This window comes from Liolophura sinensis, chromosome 2 (genome assembly GCF_032854445.1).
Source record: "Liolophura sinensis isolate JHLJ2023 chromosome 2, CUHK_Ljap_v2, whole genome shotgun sequence".
Lineage (NCBI taxonomy): Eukaryota > Metazoa > Mollusca > Polyplacophora > Chitonida > Chitonidae > Liolophura > Liolophura sinensis.
The window spans coordinates 8,937,636-8,961,579 of record NC_088296.1 but is presented as its reverse complement, the minus strand read 5'-3'; the positions used below and the strand labels follow the sequence as shown (position 1 = coordinate 8,961,579).

The 23,944-nt window shown below is 40.1% G+C and overlaps 1 protein-coding gene across 1 annotated transcript in view; it reads right to left on the bottom strand.

The window, feature by feature from the left end:
* Positions 1–644: 644 nt before the first annotated feature.
* LOC135463090 (uncharacterized) overlaps positions 645–23,944 on the bottom strand; it is a 34,245-nt gene continuing 10,945 nt past the window's right edge. The window contains exons 2-5 of the mRNA XM_064740409.1: positions 12,884–13,312; positions 11,850–12,047; positions 3,546–3,780; positions 645–1,005 (exon numbers count right to left, since the gene is read on the bottom strand). Coding sequence (XP_064596479.1) covers positions 902–1,005; positions 3,546–3,780; positions 11,850–12,047; positions 12,884–13,291 — 945 coding nt within the window. The 5' untranslated portion in view covers positions 13,292–13,312 and the 3' untranslated portion in view covers positions 645–901. The remainder of the gene's footprint in view (positions 1,006–3,545; positions 3,781–11,849; positions 12,048–12,883; positions 13,313–23,944) is intronic.

Here is a 23,944-nt window from a genome sequence, read left to right as displayed (position 1 = left end):
TGATAGCTGCTCCGTGTGGGAGGGTAAGCTTGGTGGAACTCGAAACGGCGAGCTGATCTTTCTGTCAGATAGTGAGGTAGGTGGGAAACGAAAACATGACAGTGATTTTAGTGACGACGGTGAATCTGTCGGACGTAGAAACGCCGACTTCGGTGAAGGAGACGGCGGTGGAAATTGAAAGAACGGAACTTGAGAATCATCTGACACTGATGATTGTATTGCAGTTGATGAAAAACGAAGCGAGGGCGATGCAGGAAGGGGATTCAAACGGTCTGGGAAATGCGACTGGCTATCCCGATAAGTAGGCGACGTCTTTGACGCTGGTGACGTTTGTCTGTGGTGTTTCCCTTGATTGTGTATCTCCTGGTGCACTTTCGATGCGAATCCAGCAGTTTGTAATAGACGATTCTGGAAATTTTGCTGACTCAGCAACATCATTGCAGTTACGTGGGCATTTTTGGTACGATTGAAGGCCGCTGACACGGCAGCAGGTCCCACAAATGTTGTGGACGGAAAGCAGCCGTCCTCTCCTATAGATGGGGATTTCCTTCCGTCGAGATGAGGATGTTGAGGTGGAGATCCATCGTCAGACTCATCGGAAGAATTCTGATGCGTGTACACGTTAGAGACATCGACCCCCCTCGCTCCAACTGATTTTTGCTTGTGCCACGTTTCTATATAATCATCGTAGCATGATCCCGGTTGAAGAGAAACTTCTTCCGAATACCCAACACCTGGTCTGAGTATCAAATCCTCCTTATTGTGCAAAGGTGGTCCCGTCGTACTTCCATCTATTAATAATGGGACAGTATGACCTTCGTGGTTGGATTCTGCAGATTGTTCCTCTTGCTCTTCCATACAGGCAACGTCTGGTGCGGTGATCTCCCCTTGTTCGTTAGCCTCAATTGCATTGTCGCTCCATCGGACTTGTTTCTTCTTTTGTTTGGATTTTCGGTGGATCCTGGAGAGTTATAGGTTTTATTTCATCCGCTTCCTTCGCCACATCTACAAAAAAAAAAGAAAGAATGAAAAAAAGGTCAAAAAGTATTCATGTTTTCTGACATTTCTAAAAGAAGAGACATGCTTTACTTCCGCAGCCATTAAAAAGTGTAAGCGTAATGACTTATATGCGAGAAGCACCGTATAACCAAAGGGATAAGTAACTTACAAGCCTTATATTTTCCTGACAACAACATATTATAAATAATCCACTATTCTGGCATTGCTTAGCTTTAATCACGATCGAGTTTCAATAGGTTCACGGGAACGCCATTGTCGAGGCATAGTGAAATGCTCTATCAACGACATTTGTTTATTAATTAGTTGTATTTTTGTTCATTCCAGTCTAAGATTTCAGCTGTAAAAGACTTGCGGTTGGAAAATTGGTTGACTACAGCATGGAGAGTAAAACCTTGGCAGCGACGACAGTGTAATATCTGGCCATATGTCAATTTACCTCACTTTGGGTTTTATTCTAATTGTGCATGTGAACATGTGGATGCTTGGACAGTAGTAGTATATACGCTCCTCCACCCCACCCCCCACCCCACCCCCATCATTATGAGTTAAGACGAATAAGGTAGAAAAGATAAGATGCAGTGCATGCAGAATATCCATATCAGTTACTATTATTAGACGTGACTGGATGAGAACCACCCAAAATGCCGTATGTCTATTGCCATCACATACAATATATAGACAAATTAAAACTATGCAAAGTGTCCCTGGACTTGCTTGAGGAATTCATCGAAAAAAAATTGAAGACCACATTTGTGAGTAATTTTTCGAAATATTTCATTTGAACTTCATGCAATTGTTATGTTCTCTCCACATTAAATCATTTACAGATAGAATGAAACCTTATCAAGGGTAAATTGGAAAGACGCCGTATTTCACCTGCTATATACTGTACGTGTGACCATTTGCCAACTACAACACTGTCGTCACTGCTCTGGTTTTGCTCTCTGTACTGCAAGCCTTATGATATACCGGTACTGATCATAGTTTAAGGTACTGTATTTATTTCATTTTTAGTGGATTGGTGTTTTACACCGTACTAAAGAATATTTCACTTATATGACGGCGGCCAACATTATGGTGGGAGGAAACCGGGTACAGCCTTCGACCATTCGCAGATTGCTCGTAGACATTCCAACGTACAGCCGAAGGGGAAGCTCGCATGAGCTGGACTTGAACTCACAGCGACTGCATTGGTGAGAGGCTCTTGGATCATTACGCTACGCTAGTGTGCTAACCAACTGAGCCACGAAGGCACCATTAAGGCATTGTATAAGTTGCACATCTTGGCAGGAGGCATTAAGCCAAACAGGTCCCGGTATCCCCAGACCTCTAAAACCAGGATATACTTGTCATATAGCCTGAAGTTAAGCGCTAATTAAGAAAGTAGCAATATTGTAATTTTATGCCGTCAGTCTAATGTGATGTAATCCACGTCTCCTGATTTAAAGGCAGACGTTTTAACCTGTCTGCCAATGCAGTGGAGAGAGCCTGTTTCAGGATGTATTCAGGTTGAATCAATTTCCACATGAGAGCCCATGCGTATGTGTACGCGTTTGTCTACTCCTTCGCGTTCCGGTATAGCCAAGGATAATTCCTCTGTTTTTGGCCCGCTGCCGCTGAATAATGCATTCTGCAGGTGCAAATATTAATGAACAGACAAACCTACCTACCTGTGCGGTGTTCAGCAAACACTAGTCTTGTAATATAACGATAGTCATTTGTACGAAGCAGAGAGCTATATGTACGAATCAAACGTCGTTAGTTTTGCAGGTACAGGAATGTCCTGTCACACGCTTTAATAAGGATTCTACCTGTGTGAACAGGCGGCTGCTCCATACCTTTTCAGGTAAGCAGATTCTTGAATCGATTCAGCATACCGATGCACTAGTGTTTCTATGGTTACGCCCGACTAATCGATTGCGACTTGTTTTAACCCTACACGTTGAAAAGCTTCCGCCATTTTAGTTTTCATCAGGAAATAATCATTAATACTAATGTGCACGTGATAAAACAGATTGTCAGACAAACTGGTGTATTTAATATTGACTCATTAACCGGTGTTTCACGCCTTAGTGAGGTCTCTATTGTTTATACGTCAGTAAGTTTCGCCATGTGCTTAGGGTTTTGCGTCGCTTCAGACACTATTTCGGTATATGCTTCTGTTTCAAATTAAAAGAGAAATATACAACATAGGTTGCATATGTGTGCATCATAAGTGGAAAAGAAGGTCAGTAACTTGCCAAAGGTCGGTGGATTACGCCTGGTATTCAGTTTCCTTCCGCGAATAAAACTAATAGCAATCGTATAATTTAAAATGCTTTAGTATGTCGTTAACCAACGAGCAAATACATAAGTTAAAAAAGTAATAAACTAATAAAATAATTCATAAAACGGGTTTATGTCTGTAGCGGCTCGCTACTAATGTTACATATTCCTAATACTGCCTGACTTAAACACAATGTGTGGGTCCTATGTAGTCTTATCCATATACGCTGGTATATTAAAAAATTTAGAAGATATTTTACCGTCGTTAAATTTCTTGATGATTCTCTTGAGTATCGTTTCATCCACATTGCTGTCAAACTGGAACAAAACAACCGGGGACTTCGGCGTGTAGCCTGCTCCTGGCGGACAAGGGGAGATAAGACTGACGTTTTCTTTCCGCTGACCCGAGACAGCGGCTTCAGCGGCTAGTTCCGGCGAGTTGATAGTCCTCGGTGAGGGCGGGCATGACCATTTCTGTGCAGAGGCGACGCTGTCCTGTAAGAGGAAGAGAGTAACATGTGACGTAAATCACAAAAAATCATTCGTAAAGACAATAAATAATTAGCTTGATTGTTAGAAATCGTTCCCCGAGCAAATAATGACGTCAGATAGGTAATGCATTATTTGGGGAGAGGGGAGGGTTAAGCGCTTAAATAAATCGTCAATATTGTTCCCTCGTGAACAAGTAATATCTCATCTTCTTACTAAATGCAAAAATGACCAGGTAAAAAACTCTACAATAAAACTTCACAATAAAAACGAAACGCATCTACAATTTCAGGTTAGTTCAAGTCCAGCTAGCTTTCTCTCCGGTCGTACGTGGGAAGGTATGTCAGCAACCTCCGGATAGTCGTACGTTTCCCCATTGCTTTCCCATGTTTCTTCCCTTCATAATGCTGGTCACTATCGTATAAGTCAAACATTCTTGAGTACGGCGTAAAACTTCAATGAAATCAGTAAATAAATAAATTTTCTTCGCCATTTAACTTAACGGCGAATGACGTAGTTCAAAATTTTCACCCTTTCCATATTCATTGTATTCAAGTGGAGAAAAAGAAATGACGTCTTCCAGTCACGTGACATGAACAGTGATTATTCTGTGGTTAAATATATGTGAGTTGTTTTATTGGTATATTTACGCCGTACTCATACGACGGTTTCCAGCAATATGGTTGGAGGAAACCGGGCTCGAATATGTTACATAAGATAAATATAGTTCAAAAGCCAGTGCTACATATGAGATAACATGTTATTAGCATTAGAGTTTATTGCATCAAACATGCATGGTGCTTTTATGAAAAGTTGCAAACAAAGCCCGATAAGTATATCTGTATTCGATCTGCGAACGGTATAAATCACTGAATACATGTACGAGTTTGAAATGTGATTGGTATAAGAATGGTTGTCTTGACGTTCAGATTGTATTCTTCCGCTCACAAAAAATGGAATAATCTAAAACATATAGCGTTAAACATAAGCCAAAGCAATAAAAAAAACACTCTAAACAATACATAGTTTGGGAAAGTGCTCCATTACAACGTAAATATAGCTGACTGTAGCAGAATTTAACGAAAGATTGCATGCTTTAAATAACATAGCGCCATTACAACGCAAGTATAGCTCACTGTAGCGGAATTCAACCAAAGCCTGCATGGTTTAAACACTTAGCGAGTTTTTAATCTTGGTACATTTAGTTTTCTTTCATCTTTCATGATGTGGACTTTTTGATTTGTTTGATAACGGTCTAGCAAAAAAAAAAAACATTTTAAACAAACTATAGTATTGTATAGACGCTCAAGTGTAGTGCAAAGGCATATGACTCTGACAATCTCGCCAGTGCTGTTTGCATGGAGAGTTTTGATATTAGTGCGTTTTGATTTCATTTTTTTTCACAGTGTACTTATGTATTTATGAGGCTCTAAATAAAACTACCATTCAGGATAACGGCCACATCGTTCACAGTTAACAAACGACGCCACGGAACATTATCTAAATATGTTATTTTTTTAGAAAAAGGCCCGTGGAATCGCTGGTTATACATGTATCAACTGATTTATGGCGAATTCGGTCAAGGGGAATCCAGGGAGTGGACCTTTTTAAACGCCCGTGTGAAAGTTCGCGTTTGAAACTGGATTCTTTGTAGCCTTTCAATTCACTGGTGCTGATCTCTTAGGTTGAAGGCCATAGGCTAATCTTGCCCCCTCAATTGAGTGGGCTCAACCCTGGGGTACACCTAACTAAAAAAAGGGAAAGCGGGGCATGGAACCCGGATAAAGGGCCCTTTCTCTGTATAATAGGGGGTTAATAGGCAACCGACCCTTTTGCCGTGACCACCCGATTAGCACATCAATGGTAAAGCAGCGGAGAAATTGAGGCAATTATTTGGCGATTTAGAGTAATCAGACTAAAGACGACCATGAGCTTGGTTCTCAATACATTTCCTTTTAGAATTTTGGAATTCCAAGGTCACTGTACGTGGTACAGGTGGACCGCACAAAAATCTCAGGGAAGATATAACGGTAGATGTGAATATATCCGCATAGTTGGTCTCACTGGTGCCTTTAACGTCTCTCTGAAGAAAGTAACAGCACATTTACTTATAAAGAGTTTTAAAAGGTTTTTTGTTGGTGTGGGATTTGTTTAGCGACATGCGCACTGAAATATTGGACTCCATTTGTGGCCTAAGCTACCTTCGAATGGTCGTGAGCTTCCCCTGGGCTCTGCCAGGTTTCCTCCCACCATAATAATGGCCGCCGTCGTATAAGTGAAATATTCTTGAGTACGGCGTAAAACGCCAATCAAATAAATATATAAACTGAGCTGATCTAAATTTGATGTCCCTCATACGTATCTGCCATTCGTAGGACATGCAGCGGCGTTCCAACTTAGCCCATAATCGAAAAGATCCATTTCCGAATAACCTATAAGACCCCTAAAAGAAACATGTAAGACATAATAAAATAAGGAAGTATGTAAATACGGTAAGATGTGAGAGAGAAGTAGTCTCCAGTGTATGTATATGTGTATTCTTAACTGGGTTCTCTTATAGTTCTAAACAATATTTCACTCATGTGAGTGATTAGGTGTCTGTCAGTATGCTGTGTTTTCTTGAGGCTGGGTGAAATCCATGCCAGTTAAAAGTGCTGCTGTCAGTATCATTGAAGTATCATGCTAACACACTAGACATGACACCCCAAACAGTGACATTATACCGATACCGGGTAAACCAGTCCCGTTTCATTGCTCTGGCCTCTCAGTGTTGAGAGTAGTACCAGTTTTAATGTCTTACGTGATAATGGTATCATCCCACCCGGGTTTATTTATTTATTTATTTATTTATTTATTTATTTATTTATTTATTTAATTAATTGGTGTTTTACGCCTTACTCAAGAATATTTCCCTTATACGACGGCGGCCAGCATTATGGTGGGTGGAAACCCACGATCATCCGCAGGTTGCTGGAAGACTTTCCCACGTACGACCGGAGAGGAATCTAGCATGAGCTGGACTTGAACTCACAGCGACGGCATTGGTGAGAGGCTCCTGGGTCATTACGCTGCGATAGCGCGCTAATCAATTGACCACCCGGGTTTGATCTCATGTCTAACAACTTGAAGGCGGACGCCATACAACGTAAATGTATGTCTGTCACAGCATCTGTAACCATGTTAATGATCATATTAGCCTATGATAGCCTTATGGGATAGTATTAAGACGTACAGTATAAAGAGTAAAGCCAGGGCAGTGACGACGGTGTAATAGCTGGCATATTTGCGCACGCGCAACCTGTGAAATATAGGCTCTTTTCAGTTTACCTCACTTACGGGTTTGTTCTGATTGTTCATGTAAAAACGTAACGTACTACTAAGTACATGTAGTAACAATATGTTCAGCATGCCTGAGCAGAATTAGGTGAAAATCTCTCTAATGCATAAAAAGTGTAAAATTAAAAAAGGGATTTCGTGTGATGGCAGCAGACTTTTAGGTGATGTTCGACACTATATGTCTGTACGAGCTTTAAGTGACAAAACAGCCTAGTAACATCCTGCTTGACTTCAACAGTTACACGCCACGTGCCACATTAATTTATCTATTATTTATTTATTTTTTGGGGTTCACATTACTCAACATGTATACGTTCCAGTTTAGTCTTTATCCCGGATTTTTTATTAAAAGCACTGTCGAATATTTCGAGGTCATTACCTCCTGCGATGTTATTTAATGTGAATTTCTACTTTGGTCGTTCGGCAATGATTGAATATTTCTTTGATACCGGGATGACTGAAATAGGATTTTAAGAAGTTGACAGTAATTACAGGCTTCCCAGCTGATGGAACTCTTTATAAACAAAACCTTTGACCAGCAAACAGGGAAGGAGGTTGGAGGGCGTGTGGCGGGACGGGTTTGGTTATAAATGCTCACAGCGACTACAGACGAAACTTCATAAACCTACGCTTATATATTCGGAGACGTTTTAGTACTAAATGGCCTTTACTCCATCCCCCCAGCACGTAGTCCCGCGGACAAAACAGCGGACAAAAAGATACCGTAATGATTTATCACATGACAAATAGTTCCTGATGACAGTCTCATGCTGGTAGACTGAACACACTGTATAATCGAATAACGGTGTACGGAAAGGAGATACTCTTAACCCGGGCTTGTTTGCAAAATTAAGGTGTTAAGTTACGTCTGGGGTATTCATAGGGTGTTTTCCGGATCAGGTATGTCCTTGCTCTGTATCTTATGAAAACCACATAAGTCCCGTTAACTTCTTTGTTAAAGGAACACAACTGTTTTAAGAAATAATTTAATTTTTTGGCCGAGGTCATTTTCTTGAACGTTAAAGATTTTGGAGCGAAATGACCCCATTTTTTTTACTAATTATTTACATTTAATTCTTCAAGGGGCCTACCTCTATTAAGTGCTAAACAATAGTTCTTTCTTCCTTTTTTTTCTCCGTATAAAAGGAATAAATTTTGAGCAGCTGACTATCATCTATAAGGACAGATCCATTGTGTTTTGAAGACACGGATGAAGTATCTCATCGAATGCGGTGTATTTCTGAGTCTTACACGAGTGCCTTGTCTGCCCCAAACGGCCTACATCAAAGAATGACTGGTAATTGATAAATAGAGATCAGCGCCCGGTATAATAGCGCAGGCAGACATAAGAGTTGACGGCCAATTGGATTTCAGTGGACCTTTCTTTGTTCAACGTCTCGTATTAGCAACTGGCCCCTGGTAACAGTGCCTTATTTAATGGGTAAATTGTGCGATGTACAATCCTTGAACGAATAAAACGTGGATACAGAATTACCCAGGGCTTATAACCAGTGTGAACGTGAACAATTTATTTAAGCAGTGCTGTTGTAAAGCTCACACATGTATTAAATAACTGTTCCTGATCTGTTGAAGATCTTTTCTGTACAAGTAACTCGCCTTGCACACACGTCGTCATGGGAGAATGGTGGTTAGGAAATGTGGCGCATCATTTAAGGACATTTTCCTCCATAATAGCAAATATCTGTCCACATTGTATCAATATTTTTGTCTACACGTTTCTCTCTTTTTTCCCCTCTTTTCTATCCAGCTTTCTAAAAATATAATAGTCGTTCAAAGTCCCAAAGTCCTCACAGTGGGATTTTTCTGTTCAAGGTTTAGCAAATGCATGCAATTGTCAAAACCACATCCTTATTCCTCCTTCATGTCCAGCTCATGCTGGCTTCCTCTCCGGCCGTAAGTGGGAAGGTCTGACAGCAACCTGCGGATGGTCGTGGGTTTCCCCGGGTTCTGCCTGGTTTCCTTCCGCCATAATACTGGTCGTCGTATAAATGAAATATTCTTGAGTACGGTGAAAAACACCGTTAAAATAAATAAAGCGTGTCCAAAAGTTTTCAAATTAAAGTTCGGTCCCTGAATCGAGGAAACAAAATCTAAAGTCAAATTCCCAACGACCCCTTTCATAAATAAAATCGTACCTATACATGAAAAGAATATTTACACGTGCGTATAACTGTAGGAGAAGGTAGTTAACTGAGGGTAGTAGAGGTTGTCGTTAGTTTTCAATGATACGTGAAAGAGATACGTGTGCAGCGGCCGATGCGTCAAATCCAGTACGTAGTTAAGACATTGCAAAGGTGCGTATTTGTTCTATGCAAAACATCATGATATGAAACAAGAAAAAGTACAAAGGTACCTCGGTTACGCATTTATTGTCACTCTTCGTATAAATGCACCGATGATATCAAAACAGCCTCCAGTCCTGGGTTAAGCTGTGAAATTTATTTATTTGTCTGATGTTGCACAATAATATTTCACTTATACGACGGCGGCCATCATTATGGTGGAAGGGAACCGGGCAGAGACCGGGGGAAACTCACGACCATCCTCAGGTTGCTGACAGACCTTCCCACGTAAGCTGTGATAGGTACTTGCACATGGGATACAAGTTGGATTTGCCTTGATTCCTTCAACGAAGGTGTAATCGGAAAGGCCGGCCGTCTGAACGAGTAATATCATACTACAAACACCCCAAATGGATCTCGCTTTGTGAGGTGCCGTGTTCTGCCCGGTGTCTTTTTGACAGTGTTTATTGATCCCATACCCTCGATTTGTAGTTACGTGTTGATTTAGCTGATAGCTGTCACAAGTTCAAGAGCAAGAAACCACGTTACAGGGCGGGAGAACAAAACGGCGAAGGTATCGCATTCACTTCAATTGGCTTAATGCCATCGTGTGTTTGCCGGAAACACACGAATCAGTATTTCAAACAAAGATATCGACCCGTCGTATTCGCCGTAATTGTCCAATGATTGACAACGTCGTTTTTCTCTCAATAAACGATGGACTCTGTCTGGCACAATTATGAACCAGGCCCTCGAATCAAGTATTATTTAATGTTCACCTGAAGAGGTAACGATATACATGAAAAGGTAGGTGTGGTCCAATTTCGTCTGCAAGCAAATACGAGTGGAACACCCACTGGTACAGAATACAACAAAACTTTACACCATGAGTGATTTTTGATCAGGTTTGTCCCACCATAATGCAGGCCGCCGTCGTATAAGTGAAATATTCTTGAGCACGGCGTAAAACACACGATGAAATAAATAAATAAATTTCTTTGCGCTATCCGGGTTAGGCGGACATGTTACAGTTTCAAGCTGAAATGTCTGTTCTATGAAACTCCCAATTTCACAGAGAAGGGAAATGGGACACATTTTTTCCCACGTAATGACATCTAAACTGTCAAATTGTTATTTGACCATACACTTGCATTATTACATTTGCATTATTACATTTGTATTATCAAATAACCAGTTTGGTAAGTTCATGGTAAAAACAGGAAACAACAACAAATTACTCAGGAGACGGCCGAATTAGTTTAGGCCCCAAAGGTGTATTAAAAATGTTCTACATAGGGAAATACGCCAAATTTTAGAATTAAGAAAGATGCCGTGTTATTTTCTGGATTCTCATCATAAAGAGAAAATATGCACATAGCTAACATTTTCTTTAAATTTAGAATTTTTTACAGACTGTCATCTAGGCGATGTGGAACACTTGATTTTATCACACGAAAAATTATCCTGTACTACTCGAGTATTGATAGTTTATTCCAGGTGGCGAAATACATTCATTGTTTGATTATTTCACTGATCTCTAGGCCACGGTCCAGTCCGGGCTTCATTGTAGCCCACTGTGTAGATGGATTCATAAAATATAACCATCTGATTCAACCTTCATATATTATCCGTCATCCTGCCATACGAGGCTGGGAGGGACCAGGGCAGGAGTTGAGGGACCAGGGCGGGAGATGAGGTGCGTGGCGGGGTTGGGGGGTGCGTGGCGTTGTGGGTTAGGACGACAATTCGGAGCAATACCCAGGAGCTTACCACCATTTCGGTCGCTGTGAGCTCATGCTCATGTTGGCTTCCTCCTCGCCCGTACTTGGGATGGACTTCCATCAGCGTGTAAATGCTAATGGGTTTCTCCCGGGCTCTGCCCGGTTTCTCCCATCATAATGCTGACAGCCGTCGTGTATTTGAAATATTTTTAGTAAGGCGTAAAACACCAAGCAAATATAAATAAATAATTGCCACCGAAGCGCATATATAAGGTCTGTTTTAAAACAGTCATGAATACTATACCAAAAAAAAAAACGTAATTACGTTAGGTATAGTAAGGATGCAAAAAGAAATCGAACTGTTATAAAAGTCACCTGAAGTCTGAGCACCATTTCTCCTCCCCACCTCCTCCCCTCATCTTCCCCTTAACAAAATTCCCTAAATGATCCACTGCGCATGCATTTTGGGTCGTCTCTACGTATTCGAGCTCAAACTTGCCATCAACCCAGCGGATCAATCACCAAAGGAAATAATCTACACATCATGCAATTAGCAAAGTAATCTCTGTTTCCCCCACTCATTTATCAGACAGCTGTAGGAGAAGTGAAACGTGCATGATCACCGGTTTTCAGGCCAACAAAAAAAAAAAAATAAATAATTAAACGGAAGCCCTTCTTTCCTGCCAAATATAAACAGAATAAAAATAACACTTACCGGAAACGAAAACTTTGATCCATCTCTTGGTGTTTGGGGCTTGTGGCATGAAAAACCTTGAACTTGACAAGTTCCTTGACCTTCACCTTGCCGCAGAACTCTGTGACTTTTCTTTGGAGTCGCCGGTGGAGTTAACGGCGAGTAATGCGAGGGGAAGCATCCGGTTGCATCAGACATGCGCTCTGCATTCACACAAACCTGAGAGTGCAAAATAAATACATAAATAAACACATACAATAGATAAGAACTTAACGGACATGTTCCCTGCATTCCCACAAATCTGTGATTGAAGACTAAATAATTACACACATCATACATACATACATACATACATACATACATACATACATACATACATACATACATACATACATACATACATACATACATACATACATACATACATACATACATACATATAAACATACATACATGAAATACATGAAATACATAAATATATAATAAATCATTAAACCAGTGAGGAAATACCCTTTTTAAGCAAAACAAAGATCCTGTACTTAGATCCGCGTAAATGGGTATTATTTTTTTCACTACTGCACTGCTGTTTTGACTTTTGATTATTCATGTGCTTAGTTAGTGCATGTCTTTAACGAATGTTTACTCATATGAATAAATTTACACTTCAGGCGCAATTCCAGAGCCGGAAGATAATTTTTTTTTTTTAAATTGTGGGAGAAAGGAATAAGCACAAGGATATACTTATAGCTCTATAAGTATTGTGTGAGCCTATCCCAGGTGCAAAAGAAAATGCATATCAAGTCACTTGTTTCACTGCAAGACTGACATAAAAAAAACATGATTCATGCACGTTTTTTTTTTAGCTGATAATGGATTGTTTTTTTTTCGTATCCACCAAACAAGAACATGGTATGCAAGGCTAATTCTTTACCTGTTAACTGAAGATATTATCACGGTGTAAGCCAGACATGATTTTGTTTGTTTTGCCAGATTATTGATTTTCATATCCGGTGCTTGTGAACAGACACGTGGTAAATGTCACAACGTTTGTTTACCTTCACTTCAGAGTCGTTAAGGGGTGAAGCAGAACTTCCTGTGGCTGCACATGGCGGGAAATCTCCTGTCATCCCACACCCTTGCAGTAGTGGGTGATTTGTTTCCACACTTCCTGTCAGCAGAGTGCGATCTTGAAACTGGTACAAATTTCCGGTCCCCGGGTAGAAATTATTCAGTGATTTAACAGAACGTCTGCAGCTGTCATTCTGGCCAGTAGGAACTGACTGTTGTGTCGTGAACACGCTTGCGGCGTCTCCATCCGGTTCGTCGAAGTCGCCTGTCGTCTGCTTTGCTGAATCTGGCGCTTGAAAGCAGTCCCATTGTATTACTCCGCGTTCATCTCTTCTGTAAGTGAGGATGTTACTAGACGACAACCGGACTTTCTTGGACTTGTCAGATGATTCCATACGACGTTATATCAAAAGTTTCTGAAAGAGGAAAAAAGATTTTGACCTAATGTAAGTCGAAAAGTTTAAAATCTCTACCTCTGAAGGTAAAATTATAATTTCATAACCACATCTCTCTCTCTATTAATTTGCAAATTAGTTACACGTCAGTGGTCTAGGTAGATGCTATCATAACATGTGCATGATCATTTCGCATTTTATTTGTTGCTTACATGGAGGAACTAAGAAACTCTCCTTAACCTTTAACTCTATACACGCCATCTATGCCTTCTCGTATTCACAAGACTCCTGTTGATATGTTTGTTTTTAACAACAAGACTCCTATTGATATTATTGTCATGTTCGATTCCTCTTTCTGATAGGTTTTAGTGATTTTATGATCATACACGTAAAATAGTTAACCATGCCAATTACAAACCCAGACAAACCAAAAATCTTTTTGTGAGCACAGTACGTATTGAGACATGCCCGTTTGAAGATTTGCGCAAACGAAAATGCTTCAAATATCTAGCTCGTCAACCACTGGGACGCGTGTTCGAACCCAACCTTTGCTGGGTGAGAATTTTCTCCACCAACCGTGATTTTTTTTAAAACCAGGTGGAATTTAACTAAAATTAACTGGCTGTTTCCTATGCTTGAAAACTAGTTCTACGTCATGTAAATTTATTTCCTGCGTACAACGTATAAAAAAATAAGGAACATAGGAGATAAAAAAAACTGATTCACTTACAAAAAAATAAACGATTTATTAAATAAACTAAACAAGGAAATAAACAACTTTTATTAAGAGTTGCTCACTGAAAGAAATCGGACTTCGAAGACCGGGAAATCAAGCTGAGTCTAGGTATAACGGTTTATATGGAGAATGACATTAAGAAGCGGTTAGTGGATCATTTGTGAACAGTGTCCAATACCATAAATGTAGTAATCAGACGAATTATAGAGGGTATATCTGGATGAAAAGTGTTTGTCTTTTCTGATCCTTCCTGCTCCAGTATAATAAGGCTGCGTTTCCTGTTTACGTAGTCAGGTGAAAAATATGAATAGACGATGTATCACGTTACCGTCCCCATCCCCGGTTCAATGCAAGGCAGGAAACACGGCCCTGCGCATCCATTGTATCGTAAGACACTAGAGTATGGCGCGATGACAAAAATTTAAAGCCAGAAATACTCAAAAGGTTCACCCTTATGACAAACGATACGTGTGGGAAACACATAATATTGTTCACAGCTGATAAGTAAAAAAGCTACCGTTTCGGCATCAGTAAAGGGTTATTCTTGCTGAATGGCAGAGGTTGTTTTCTGTACTTATTAGGCAAATACCAAGATCATTCAGAAAAGCGAAACTCAATTGATGGTAAAACAGACAGTTATTTGGACGGATTGCTAACTGCATGCCATCATAGGTAAGTTGTATTTCTTTATGCACAGCAACTATTGCTAACCTCAGCAATGAATGAATGATATGATGGCGATTTTAACATTTGAAGTGGGCGCAGAATGAAGAATTTATGATTTTATGACTCCAAATTCCAAAGATTTGCACATCAGCTAAGCAAATAGATCATGCTTAATCGTATATTGCCTATATGATTGCAACATGATAATACATATATGAGAAGGACTACGTATGCATGCATTTGACTGAGACTGCCGTTAAATACAGAGAAGCAAAATTTGATTTCGATATCGCGGCACATCAGAGAGGGCTAATTTGCATAAGGATGAATAACTTTTACGCAGAAAAATTTCCACAATTTATGTGACCCCCGGATGTATAATACAATATTATGACAAAAATTTTTATGTATCTGTGAAAAAAATCTTCGAATCGTTAGCTGTTGCAAGATAATTACGTCACATAGGTTTTGTCAGGCTTTCGGATACAGAAAATGGCGCCATGCACGTCTTTCTTGCTTTCGCCAAGCACCATTTAGACAGTGTCTATAAATTTCTTTCCACTGAATTCATTTATATCGCGCAGAGTGAATATCCCTTTAAAATGTGCCCTGGTGTGAACGTGGGAGCTTCATTTGAAATTCTCTCCTAATGAGGTTTAAACTTACCATGAAATTAGCTCCTTTAATTTATGCATTGGAACGCTTTTTTTAATTCACCTGAGTCAATTTCCAAGCCCAGCCCCCAGATTGTCGTCGGGGTGGATTCACTCTGAATCGCTGATGAGTTTTTTGAAGACGCCATCATTTAGGTTATTACCGTACACCATCGTGCCGAACAAAATAGTCGTCCTCGATATTCGAACAGTCACAATTATTATTTTTAATGCATATTTTAACTAATTAAAACTTTATGAACTAACGTCATATATGATTTTGATACTGGGTTATTTCATTTTCGTGGAATATTCCTCACATCGTCCTTTCATTTTTCGAAACTGTTGACAGCTTCTCTTTTTATTAATACATCCACATTTCTTACTTTATCTGCTTTCTTAGTCCTTTCGTGGTTTGTGTTATTTTGGAAATCGATTTAGTGATCAATAACCCTGAGAACTCGTATACGGATGCCTGTTTCGACGCCTAGATCGGTACACGATACATCTATTTTCATGTGTTTGATTTTATTTCTAAGGCTTTGCTGAAAAATTGTTCACTTATATGACGGCGAGCAGGTGTGGGTGGAGAAGAACCGGTGTAAACCATCGACTTTCGCTGGGTACCTGTCAAACCTCTTGAGTTAAAGCCCTTGGATTCGAACACTCGACCTCACTGGTCACACACGCTTGACAGTTGCAGCGAAAAAGCGCTTTAACTATCTGAGTCAGGTAGGCCCGATATAGACGACACAAATCCCATCAATGGTAGTGGATTAATAATTTGTAGTAAAAAAGCCGTGACATTATATATTGTACCATCAGAATTTTGAAGGGTTGATAAATCAATAAAATGTCCTTAACACGAAGTTAAATGAAGACTCCGTTAAGGTAATTGGCGTGCTGCATTTAGAATACTTCAGAATATCTTAATATGACAAAAATTTGACGAGAAGACTGGATTAAACGTTGACCTTAACCAAATGGTTAATTGGACAAAGACAGAAATATCCGAATATGCGTCTGATCTCCTGAATTTAAAACATATCTTCTTACTTGCATGTTATAGGTTCACCGTACACAAAGTTTGAAAATAACTGGAATGTATGTTAGAGTGAAGATGAACCTTAACAAATTGTTGGCTGGACATGGAAACAAACATCTCGTGAACGGGATGTGCGATAGATCTACTGAATTTTCATTTTATTGTCCTTTGGGCATTTTATGAGGGACGAATACAATTTTACAATATGATTTGGCTAGTAGATGAGAATATACCTTGACATAAACAGTTTAACTTCAAACACAGTCTGGCCGGATAGATGTCATATCCGCTCCACCAATTGTGTTAGCAGGGGATATTGACATATATGATTTTAGAGCTCCACAAGAGTCATGTATAGATATTAAAGCAAACACAGAAAAATGGAATATAAATGAAAAATGCTGTATATGTTCGTCTGCCTTCATGTTGATCGGTTGCAGTTATTGTTACTGATGCAGTAATAGGCTTCATCTTTGTTATGGATTTTATTTTCGAACCACCGAAAATTATTGTGTATTTAGAAAAAAAATGCAGTGCCATTGATTTGGAGAATGACTTCATGATAGTGTTTTGTTGGTTGGTTGGTCTAGCGGTTGGGTGGTACATGTAGTGACTCAACGAGAGAGGCTAAGTTGTAGTTGTTGGATGATTTAGTGGTTGACTAGGTAGTGGTTGGATGATTCAGTGGTTAATTAGGTAGTCGTTGGATGATTCAATGGTAATTATTAGTCCTTGGATGATTCGATGACAAATTAATTAGTGGTTGAATGATTTAGTGGCGTATTAGGTAGTCGTTGGATGATTCAGTGGCTAAATAGGTAGTGGTTGGATGATTCAATGGCAAATTAATTAGTGGTTATATGATTCAGTGGCTAATAAGGTAGTTGGATGATTCAGTGGTTAATTAGGTAGTCGTTGGATGATTCAATGGCAAATTAATTAGTGGTTGTATGATTCAGTGGCTTATTAGGTAGTTGGATGACTCCGTGGCTAATTAGGTAGTTGGATGATTCAGTGGTTAATTAGGTAGTGACTGGATGATTCAGTGGCTAATTAATTTGTGGTTGAATGATTCAGTGGCTTATTAGGTAGTTGGATGATTCAGTGTTTAATAAGGTAGTTGGGTGATTCAGTGGCTAATTAGGTAGTGGTTGGATGATTCAAGGGCTAATTAATTAGTGGTTGAATGATTCAGTGATTAATTAGGTAGTGGTTGGATAATTCAATGGCTAATTAGGTATTGGCTGGATAATTTAGTGGCTAATCAGGCAGGTTGATAGACGATGGACGGTTGAGTGTGGGGTGGTGATGGGTGTGTTCATCGGAATAAACTTTAATACTCAAATAGAGCGTAAAAGTTATAGTACCTGTACACAGGTACGTCATTCAAAACCAAATACATGTTGCAGATATATCTTTTTCCAAGTATAAACGTCTGTTTTGTCATTAAGGCCAATTGTCACGGGGACAATGCCATTGTCGCCAACTCCCTTCCCCCATTAATTAGTAGGTAACGACGTATACTGGTTTATTCCGCTAACGCCTACGACCCCCGATGTGCTATAAGCTGGTATGATTAATTTTAATTACTGCCGCATGTGGTTAATGGGTAGGGGTGTAGATCTACAGATTGACAGACATATCTATTATGTCATATATGTCTACTATGTGCAAAACCCAAACAAACCGAATACATTTTATTGTACCATTTATTTCTTTTTTAAATAAGTAACATTTTAGACAATGTGACTGAATATATACCAACAATGCAGTAATGTTTAACAGACGATGTTGAATATCACATTTATATAGCAAGAATGTGTGATACCGAATCAGCATATCGCATTACATCAATCACTGGTTGCTCAGATTTCATTTTAAGGTCTGTCAATCTGTCATGCCAGCCCTCCACATGGTTTGTAGTTCTTGTTCCGTTTGTGTCAAAATAGGAATAGGAACAGTGTTTATTCAATTTCCTGGCAGAATTTCTTTCCCGATTGACGGAATTCGCTCACAGCCTACCTCAGCAGGTTTAAGTGGATTGTACCCATTTCCCTTGTTTTTGCTAAGCTGTTACTAATGCCCGGATTAACGGAAGGTGTGAAATCGTAGGCGTTAGCGGAATACATCCGTATACTATCACCCCAACACCCCTCTCCCGCCCAGTCCACCGCTTCAATGTTCCTCCGCCCCTGGAATGCGTTCGGCTTTCTATACAGTTTCAAAAGTGATTAGTCATTAATAGGAGATTGTTGGCAGATGTACACGGATGATTGGGTGCACGTCGAAAGTCCCAGTTTGTTTATTGCGGAAATTATCGTGTATATTCGAGTGAAAGTAATGATAATCCCCAAACAGCTTTCTGGCCACGCACGACGTGGAGAAGAAGTCCCGCAGCGGGTGTCAAATGTTAAAATAATTCGTATCAAGGTAAATGGATTTTGAGCAAACCAGTCTCTTGAGATAAGAAAATGTGTTTATCTGCTCAACTATCGAGCTTAATGTGAGAGGGGTCGCCAAACCCATGTTGTGGTGTTGACACTGGGTTCGGTTCGAAGTGGGAAGATGTGTTAAAGTGTACGCGTCCAAACTATGCACTTAGTGAACAAGGACGTTAGGCGCAGGCCAATAACGCCAATAGCGTTGGTCTGCACTACCAATTCACTAGTGCTCTGCCCTCCGCTTTTTGTCTTTTCGTTAAAAACGCGTTGACATGAAATGAGACAAGACGACAGACTGTTTAGCCACGTCGCCCTTTGCCTGTAGTGTACAATAATTTAACAAGCTCTCACCAGACGCAAGTCAGTTTTTCCCACAGTCATTTTACAATCTGTAAACAATATTAAATCATTGCTTAAGTCTACCTACACACACTCTAGTGTTTACCCATCGCTGATAGTGAACAGGCGTTTGTAAGGTCCGCCGCAAAAAAGCCCTCCAGATCAAAATGTTCTTAAAAGGTAGGCCGCTGGTAGAGAGTGGAGACAAATCCACTGACGGTTGTTCGATTACCTTTCAATAATACGGGGTGGACATAAGTAAACTTTTAACCTATCTCGACCTCGGATGAAAAGACTAACTTGTTGACACAAGGTTTTATGGCATGCGCGAACAGTTATAACATTTCACTGGATATTGAAGTAGGCACGCAGTCATATTTACGTCGATTAGCCAGGTGCAATATTATCCAATAAAATCAAGGTTAGACCTGTTTGTGCGGTCCAGCGATAATAAACTTGTCGACCATTAACGCATTAGCGCGTCTTTGTATATGGATTTGACTTCGCTTAGGCTGATGTTCTTGTCTCCTCGGGCACTGTTGGTAGAATTAAAAATTCTTAAGTGCCTGGATACGAAACTGAGCGCATTACCTGCCCATCCGAACTCCTCTTGCCCCATCACTCTCTCGCAAACGTAGACATGCAAAAGTATAGCTTTCCAAGAAGAAAAAAAAAGGGTTTTTTTTTGAGTTTCATTGTATTTTGCTTTCAATAAACGAGTGGTTGAAAGTTATTAGACAAATTCAACCACAACACGCAGAACTTAAGAATAGTTTCATTTTATCGAATGCAAGTATTGGTTTATGAAGGGCTCTGACGCAGACTAATGTCAGTACCCGACTTAATCCAGCGGTTCATTATACTGACATATAAAATAATGTAACTTAAAGTAAGAAAAGTACATTACATTGGCCATTACTGGCTCAAATGCAAACATTTCAAATTTCCGTCTCGTTTAAACTCTGGATATTGATTTCTCAGTTGACAACGTGAACTTTGAATTGGATATGTCGCCTACTAATTCGCTACACTCGAATAGCGTCTCCGTATTCAAGTAAAAAAGAAGGGGGGATTCCAAAATGGTTCCGGTTATATTATCTTAAACTTTCCCCACTGTGTCAGATGTAAATGGATGTCTGCAAAATTTTTAAAAATCAGTGCACTGCTTGTTCAGATGTCGCAATGTCATACAAAAGAGCTGATTCGCTAAACCTGAGATTGCGGCTACTGATTAAAAAAAACACAGCTTTCAAATAACGATACCTTAGTGCAGATCTGAATCACATTCAGAACTGGCACATCCGGGTCAGATTAGAAACTGGCAATACTGATACATATAGCGTGGTGTGTGTGTGTGTGGGGGGGGGGGGGGGGGGAGGGCTGGAATGAGAGGTGTCCAAGCGTCAGGTCCGACTAATTCGTTTATACATGCATGTACAACTTCTAACTCGTGGAAAGGGGCCCTCTGAGTGGATAACCAAAGGACCAGTTTCCAAAACAGCCTAAAGCACTGGTTCTCAAAGAATTATGTACAACAAAAAAAGACAAAAATAGTGAATAAAGCTGGATATTTATCAGGGCAGAAAAAGCAGTCATTAGCTTCCAGTGACGTTGGCAGGGGAAATGATATTCTATACAGACGATATCCAATTCAAAACTGTACAGTTAGAATCAGGTGAAGATTGTATGCGTCATTCTACAGTGTTTTGTAAGTAGTTTATACATTCATGAAAATCTGATATTTTAGCCCTAGACGTTAATTGTACCGACTTTTGTGTCTTTCTATGTTTTTTCCCCCACTTTTTCGTCCACCCTCTGATCAGATTCCATTGAATACCTTTGAGCCGCAGGTCATATCAGGATTTTGTGGATGTGGATGCCTGCATCTGCAATTGTCGGACACACTATATGTTTGTTTTATACCGCACAACGGGTTACACCATACAAAAATATGGATAAAACACATGTATTCGAGTTGAGTTGAGTTGAGTTAGACTCTCTTGTATGCTACATCATGCTAAATTGTACTTCATATTCATGTCGCAGTTTCCAGAAATATAAAAAGGAACTGATACACCCTCAGCATTTTTGGGCAGTGTATGTGTATATTGGAGAAATTGAACATGTGAACATGAACTTTGGTTTGTGAGGGGTTTTTTTTCAAAATCTTATATATATATTTCAGACTTTGACACAGCTTGTGTGCTAGATACTATATTGATCCCCATGATAGGGATTTCAGTCCAAGAGCATTGTAGATAGGACGGAGGTGTACTTCATTATGTTCCCTAACGCGGCTGTGGTAGACATTGTCACGCCTGTGTTTAAGAGTACTTTATGTCCCCCAATGCTTTGTGAACCTTTACCCTGCCCAAAGGTCCATGTGGGACGAGTAAATGATCCCCGTATTCATCCCCTACTACCTTCATTACCCCTACCCCCACAATAGGCAACAGATACCTGTAATACAAGAAATCGGCTCTCTCTGCTCTGGGAGCTGATTCCCCAGGCCCAGCCACCGCAATGCGATGGCACTTAAAGGGGCCATGGTATAAGGCGAAAGTGGGTTGTGGGCTTGAAGATTGAAACTTGACCCTCTCGCACGAGCTCGCCCCAGCCAGGTAGATGTTAGCGATTTGAGCTAATTTACCTTGTTAAGGTAACGTTTTGGGCTTTTTTTCAAAACTGAAGTAAAAATGATATACGCCAAGAGTGTGCATGCAACGTCAAATGTCACAACACCCTCTACATTGATAATGCCAGCGGTGCATGGTTTACTGGCCTAACGGTGCTTTTATTTCTCATTGCCAGGTAAAGACTCGTCGTTGCAAAGTGAGATCCTTTGCACGATGTTGTAAGATAACACTGAGATAGCAAGACCCTATGTAAAGGATAGGGTACATACAGTATACTTCCCATTAATAAGATCCACGATAACCTATGGTGGATGCATATCTCTGAAATCACATGTTTTTATAAAAAAAAAAATTTTGTCAAAAGTGACTGTTTTATGACTGTATCAAGACATTCAGTTTTTCTTCTTTCGAAAAAAGAAACGAACATTCTTTCCTTATTTGAACGGGTGGTATGGTTTTATAATCTGCAGACCTGAAGAGACAAATTCACATGATTCAAATCCAGGTCTTGTGATTTATACATTTTCTTAAATGTTTTAAGTTCAATCTTATTATTACACACTTCTTACCTACGTGCTGTTCTGCGGATGGTCGTGCGTTTGCGTCGGGCTCTGTCCGTTTTCCTCCCAAAAATATAGTGCTTGTCACGTCATATAAGTGAAATATTTTCGATTACCGCATTAAATTAGCAACACTTAAACAAATAAATGCTATCGTGCTTTATATTGTCACATTTTACGAGTATCTTTTTTTACGATATTTATCTATCTATTATATATTTACTAATTATATATTTATTTATTTTGTCTGACGCCTTCGCCATATTTCATATTTTAATGCTTGCCACTACTGTACGGTGCTTCACAGCTTGAAACTACGAATTTTGTAATGCTTCATCGTATAACACGCTTATTACAGTGCATCATATTATCTAATACCTTATATTACCCAACGTCAAATTATCATATCACTCATAAGGGGCATTAATTAGCGCCTACTTTATTAACAGATCACTAACTGATGAGGTATTAGACTGTCGCCCTCTCCATATCTGGGTGCAAGTGCACCGAATAGCCATGAGACCAAGGGGATGATCGTTTCGCTATTTATACCACAAGTTTGACACGGTTTTAACTCGCATATTTATCCCCGATTAGGTTTTTGATAGCCGCTATTGCGAAGTAGCATTACTTGGAAATGCATGAAAAACTTTTACACTAACTTTTCATTCGTTTCACAGAACAGTGGAAATCAACAGTCCCATTTCATTTTGCAGCGTATTCAAGGGCCATTCAGCAAAACGCCCAGAAAGCAACCTATTATCCTTGACAATATCTCTGGTAAATCTATAGCGAATGGCTCAATTCGGAGTCTAGCAAACAAGAAACTTTTTTCATACACCTGACGCCTGTTGAAATGCCTCCACACACTTTAAGTTGCATTTTACCGGTCCATTTCCCCTCTCTCCCTCCCAACCTCACCCGCTCATACCCCTGCTTGCCCTAGTTCAGTTGGGGCCTGGGAGGGAATACGGTCTGTTGGCAAGGTACAGTATGCCAGTGGTCTCAATCACCCTAGTGTCTGGGGGAGTATATACATATACATCTACAATAAAGCGGGTTTCGCCTAACGGTTCACATGCCGTTATAGCTGAACAGAAAACCCTTTGTTGAAATTCCAGCGAACTATCTAACCATGTAGGCCTCTTGTTGAGTTCTAGAACTTAACGCATATGATTATGCATGGAAAAATCACCAAGCAACCCTGTTTGGATTGATGGGGTGGCTGGTCGGGCTGGAAGGCTGAATGGATGGCTGGATGGATAGCTGGGTGGATGGCTTGCTGGATTGATGGCTGGATGGATTAATAGCTGGCTGGCTGGATGGATGGATGGATGAATGGCCGGATGGCTGGATGGATAGCTGGCTGGATTGATGGCTGAATGGATTAATAGCTGGCTGACTGGGTGGATGAGTGGTCGGATGGCTGGATGAATAGCTGGCTGGATTGATGGCTGAATGGATTAATAGCTGGCTGGGGTGGATGAATGGCCGGACGGCTGGATGGATAGCTGGCCTTAACCTTGTGTCAAACAAAATGTTCCCTTACTCAGTCTGCGGGCTTGGTTAAGCGGAAT